This window comes from Bison bison, unplaced genomic scaffold (assembly GCF_000754665.1).
Source record: "Bison bison bison isolate TAMUID 2011002044 unplaced genomic scaffold, Bison_UMD1.0 scf7180017864452, whole genome shotgun sequence".
Classification (NCBI taxonomy): domain Eukaryota; kingdom Metazoa; phylum Chordata; class Mammalia; order Artiodactyla; family Bovidae; genus Bison; species Bison bison.
Window position 1 is genome coordinate 10408065 of NW_011495014.1, and position 6192 is coordinate 10414256.

The 6192-nt window shown below is 42.0% G+C and overlaps 1 protein-coding gene across 1 annotated transcript in view; it reads right to left on the reverse strand.

Moving 5' to 3' along the window:
* DAPL1 (death associated protein-like 1) overlaps nucleotides 1-4727 on the reverse strand; it is a 26527-nt gene extending 21800 nt beyond the window's left edge. Inside the window, exon 1 of the mRNA XM_010859005.1 lies at nucleotides 4610-4727. Within this exon, the coding sequence (XP_010857307.1) occupies nucleotides 4610-4667 (58 nt within the window). The 5' untranslated portion in view covers nucleotides 4668-4727. The remainder of the gene's footprint in view (nucleotides 1-4609) is intronic.
* Between the last annotated feature and the right edge of the window lie 1465 nt (nucleotides 4728-6192).

Sequence of the window (6192 nt, forward strand, 5' to 3'; positions counted from 1 at the left end):
CTGGAGAATCCCAGGGATGGGGGAGCCTGTTGGGCTGCCATCTATGGGGTCGCACAGAGTCAGACACGACTGAAGCAACTTAGCAGCAGCAGCAGCAGTGTGGCTTGCTGGAACTTAGTTCCCCAACCAGGAATTGAGCCCACAACCTCAGCAGTGAACGCTCAGAGTTCTAACCACTGGACCACCAAGCAATTCCCTAAACAAGCCACTAAAAAAAAACATTTGCAACCAACATTTGCAATCAGATTCCTGCCAGTTTTGTTTAAACTAGTTGGTCTAACTCATGGGACCTCAAAGTCTCACTATAACTAAATTAGGTCAATTAAATTTGTAATTATTCATGTAATTCCATGTTTGGGACTATATTGCCTTTTGAACCTTTGTAGAACAACCAACTAGAATTGGGCAAAGTACAAAATGAACTGATTTAATATTTTAACAGGATTTGAATACAAATATATTCAAATACAAGACTGCAGGTCCTTTTAATAAGCAAAATGAACTAGAGATTTTTAAAGAATGTGAGAGAGCTGATGTTTTTTAATAGTTTCATTAGAAAACCTACAATGATGTGGAGAAAACAAAACTTTGATTTCCCATCTATGACTAGGTGCCATACTTTTGTGGTCACTTTTGTAGTTTATGGATTTTGTAGTTTTCAAAAGTGGACCCTCGAGTTTAGAATGCTATACAATAATTTTCCAATTAAGATTTTTCAAGCATTTTGCATCTTGTTTGGTAGAGGGTGGTTAAGATAAAGAAAGACAAACCTCCAAGAAAAATTGAGCTTCTTTCCTTCAATAATCAGTGGAGAACATGTGTGAACAAGATGACCACCATGAAGGTTTGGGCAAACTCTGCCTTGTGACTTAGAACTTTCATTTGAACATTTTACTTGAAAAGTCAGATGTTTGCAAAACACTTTCTTTGCTTTCACAGTTGAGTTTTTGGTAAATTCTAAACTATCCATCAAAAGAGCCGCATGAGGAATAGCTTGTGAAGCAAGGAGAGAGGGCTTGGCATGGGTCCACCTGACTGTCCATCTCTGCACCCCTGCTCTCCAGCTGTGTGGTGCTGAGCATATCCCTCGACCTTGCTAACTTTCAGCGTGCTCCTCTGTGAAACAGGGATGTGGGAGCATCATTGGTCTGCAGGGTTGATTTCGTGTCTAGAAGGCTCCGTGGAGTGCCAGCACACAGGGTTAAGTGAAAAGCAGCTGTTATTGTCATCAAACCCCGTGCTGTGCGTGTGGGGTAGTGGTCTCACAAACCTCTCTGTCAAACCTCACAAATCAACTCCCAGAAGTTGACATGAACAGAATAGAGTCGATAGAATTAAACCTCTAGTGTTTGCTTTAAAAAAAAATCATACTGGCCCTTCTGCAACTATGATTTCTTCCCCCTTTTCTGCATTAATTTAACCCTAGGGGATACACGGAGCTTCCCTGGTAGCTCAGATGGTAAAGAATCTGTCTGCAATGCAGGAGACTGGGGTTCAATCCCTGGGTTGGGAAGATTTCCTGGAGGAGGAAATGGCAAACTATTCCAATATTCTTGCCTGGGAAATCCCCTGTACAGAGGTGCCTGGAGAATCCCATGGATAGAGGAGCCTGGTGGGCTACAGTCCATGGAGTTATAAGAGTCAGACATGACTTAGTGACTACACACTCACTCATGCGGGGGATACATTCCCTAGACTTCCCTCTCTCTTGAATGAGTCAGTAAACGATTTTCTCTGGGGGTTCAGCAGTGGCCCCTTTGATGGCTCTGATTCGTTTGTCTTACGCCAAATAAAAAAGTGTGAGGGATACAGAAAACTCATGAATGCTGCTCTTTCTCATTCAATATGTATGCCCTTAGCTTCCTTAGATTACTTCCTACTCGCACAATTTCGGCTGTTCATGTAATGGAGGTCTTATAAAACTGAGAGTGAAGCAAATCAAAACAGCAGAAAACCAAAAGCTAAGCTTCCTAGAGCCCAGGCCACCTCATGTTTAATGTAGTCTTGTTTCACAACATAAATAAGCAGGGCTCACAGAGGTGCCATATATTATACAACATACATGAAAGAAAAAACCACTACACACTTGCCGCGTAGGTGGGAAAGAGTTACAGCTGGCTGACTTTTGAGTGGTTTCACTTTTAACTGTGATGGGGCAGGCACATGGTTCTTTCCCATTGCAATTTCCTTCTGTTCTGATGATTGCAGTAGTTTCTAATGCCTCCCTCAAACATCAGGAGGTCTTGCCATGGAAGAAAATCATTTTTTGTGACAGCTATGTGTTTTCCCAGGCCTGTACTTTACAGGGATTAACATTCATGTCTGGGTACCTTACACAGGTTATCTCTTTTAACAGTCATAACAACCTTACAATATCAATGTTATTTATTACCGCTTCCATGGACAGAGGAATCTGGTGGGCTACAGTCCATGGGGCCACAAAGAGTCAGACATGACTGAGCATGCATGCACACCCCCTCCTGTTTTAGAGATAAGAAAACTGAGGCTCAGCGATGTGGAAGGGAGGCAGGGTTTTATTCTAGGACTGACTGGTTCCAAAGGCCATGTCAGACCTTTCCACCTTATCATGTCTGCATCCTACTTTCTGGGGCCTATCTATTGCTTATAAAACTCAGGTGAAATTGAATGGAATTCTGGCAATGAATTATTTTTGTTCTATAAATAAAATTTTGTGTGGTTAGCAATCTGGTTCAGAGTTAAACTATGTAATAGACAAGCTGAAGGATGAGGCTTTCTTGTTCCCTTGTTCTCAGCGGGGAGGCAAAAGTCTGCCTTCATCTCCATTCTAATTATCCCAAACCTCTTATCTGAAGTGTCACAGTTCATAATAATTAATTGTCATGCCAGAGGCATTGTGACATGCTTGATGGCGTCATGGTGTGCTATGTACACAGAGTAATTAGCAATCATTAGCAGTGGGGACAAAAAGTTCCTGGTGGTTTCATTCACATTTTTATTTGCTTGAGTTTATCTCTGTGTTCTTTGTGTATAAATGTCATTTAGCAAATCAGGCATTAGCTGAACTGTTTTATGAAGGATTGGGATGGAAGCTGCAGGAAGAGAATGATGTCTTCTTTTGTCCTTAGGTAGAAACTTCTAAATTAGTCCTTCCAGGTAGGACTTCCTGGTGGCTCAGACTGTAAAGCGTCTGTCTACAATGAGGGAGACCCGGGTTCAATCCCTGGGCCAGGAGGCTATCCATGGAGAAGGAAATGGCAACCCACTCCAGTATTCTTGCCTGGAAAATCCCATGGACAGAGGAGCCTGGTAGGCTATAGATGCAAAGAGTCACACACAACTGAGCGATTTCACTTTCACTTTCACAAGCTTCTAATAATTGACATCAATAGTTCTTGATCATTAGTTAGCATCATTAACTTTACATGTAGATAATGTTAATTATTCTTAAATCCAATGACAAATATAAAAAGTCAGGAGTCTGCCACAAGAGACCATGACAGGGTGCCAAGACGTGTAAACTCAGAATTAGTGTAAAAATTCTGACTCTTTTTTGGCTGGGCTGCCCACCAGAAAGCCACTGAGCCTTGTGTCAGCTTTTGATGCTTTGTGAAGGTTATACCTGCCATTGTCCTCTGCAGCAAAGATGACTGAAACAACCTTGGCTTAGAAGAGCCAAAGAATGATACCAACAAATAAATTTGGTTATTTGGAGAAAGGCAAGAACAAAGCAGTTGAGCTCGTGAGATCATTCTCAAGGAAAAAAAGAGAAAGACAGTAGAAAGAACATCAAACTGGCTAAAAATAGGCCTGAGTGCCTCAGCCAATCTATATGAACATATGGTTAAGTACAATAAAAATAATTTCCATATTCCAGAGAATTGATATAAATAGCATACTTAAAAAAAAAATAGAACTGTGGATCCTTTGTAAAATACTTCAATAGCTACCTTTTCCAGTCAGCCTCTGCCAGGCCTGTATCCTTTTTTAAAAGTGCTCCTCGTACATTTCGACATATGGCAAAACCAATACAATATTGTAAAGTTAAAAAATAAAATAAAATTAAAAAAAAAAGTGCTCCTCAGCTTGGTGACAGACAAAAGAGATTACTGATAACACTGCCAACCCCACACCTGAGGAGGGCGAGAGAAACTGCATTCCTGTCTTCTGTGCAGAAGCTGGTTTGCCTGGGCACCAAGTCAGATAATGTGTAGGCGTCTTGGGGAGACTGAGTCTAGAAGCTGGAACCTCTAGGGAGGAAGGTTTCCATGAGTAGGAAATCACCTCTTGAGTGTGGACTGGTCGTTACAAACCTACAGCCAGAGAGGGAAGATCCAAGCTCTCCACCTGTTCCTTTCCACCAGTGCCCAATCCCTTGTGCTCTCATAGAACATTAGGCTTTAATTCAACCAAACCGGGGCCTGTTAAGTCCCCAGGTGGTTTTTATACATAAGCCTAAAAGGGTCAAAGACAGAAGAGGAAATCAGTTTGCAGGAAGTTAAACTAACACGGGAGACAGAGCCTTGGCTCTCTTGGGGTACCTCTGTTGAAGGCACTGATGGAAGCAGGGCAGGGGCAGCAGCAGTGGGGCCTTGCTATCTGCAGGGCAGAGGGTGGGTGGGCAGCCTACCTGCAGGAGGATGCCCCCCTTTCAGTGGGGAGAGCTGGACTTGCACTTCATTTGCCATAGTGTGTGCCAAGGCCAGTGGCAGTGCCGGTGCTCTGGAGGCTGAGTGCCAGCTGCTGCAGCCGCCCCACTGCACCCTGGCTTTATATGGGCTGGGGGTGGGGCCCCTTAAGGGCTTTGCTGAGCAGCAACAGGGCTTAGCACCTAGCTTTTCTGGGAACCTACATCTCTTTGACCAGTTCTCTCTTAGAAGAATGCTTTCTTCTTATTCCCTTCATCTGAGAGGTGAAGGGTACTCTTACTTTCTTTCACAGGAGGAAGGGGAAAGGATCAAGCTCAGGGGAATTCTTTTTCTCTCCAACTATTTATTTATCCACCAAGTATGTGCGATGCACTTACAATGTGACAGGCTCTCTGTTGTGTACTGGCATGACAAAGAGGGCAAGATGAGATCTTCAAGACATCAGCTGTCTTTCTTCAGAGGCAATTAGGAAACAAAGTGTTGTGTCTTTGTCTCAGTCTTTGCAACTGTAAGCATTCATACTAAGAAAATAATTGAGGATATTCACAGAGATTTCTGCAAAGGGTGGTAATCATATATTTCTCTCTCTTATTTTTTGAAAGTGAAAGTCACAGAGTCGTGTCCGACTCTTTGCAGCCTCATGGACTGTAGTCTGCCAGGCTCCTGTCCATGGAATTCTCCAGGCCAGAATCCTGGAGTGGGTAGCCTATCCCTTCTCCAGCAGATTGTCACAACCAAGGAATAGAACTGGGGTCGCCTGCATTGCAGGTGGATTATTTACCAACTGAGCTACCAGGGAAGCCCAAGTACCCCCAAAATAGAGAGGGATAGTTAAATAAATTAAGAAATATCCATGAGAGTACTATGTATACATTATCCTGTTTTTGAATAATATTTAATGATGTGGAAAATAGTCATGATATGACAGTGAAAAAGGAGGCTGTAAACCAACAGATGCCTATTTTGCTAAAAAGAAAAAGTACAAATGTAAGCTGAGGCGTTATTATATTTCCAGTGCTGATCAAAGCTCAGCATATTGCCGATAGTTAGAAATGTCTCTTTGTTCTTCCACACAATTAAAAATGTCCTCTCTTTATAAGATATTGTTAAGGAAGTGAAGACCAGCCCCAAACTGTGAGAAAATATTGGTAGAATACATTTCTGTCAATACTGGCATCTAGACTATATAAAGAACTCTTCAGTTCAGTTTGGTCGCTCAGTCGTGTCCGACTCTTTGCAACCCCATGAATCGCAGCACGCCTCGATAAAAGGAGTACAAAAAAACCCATTTAAAAATGGGGAAAAGATTCAAACAGAAACTCTGCAAATAGAGATATTGACAAAATATAAAGATGCTCCACATCATTAATTATTAAGGAAATGCAAATTAAAACCACAATGAGCTACATCACATATGTATTAGAATGATTCATCCAAGAAAAATGGAAAATATAGTATCATAGTGAAGATCTCATACCTGGCTGGTGGGAATACAAACTGGCAAGGCCAGGTCTGGTGTTTCTTATAAAATTAAACATATACTTATTACATGACTAACAATCGA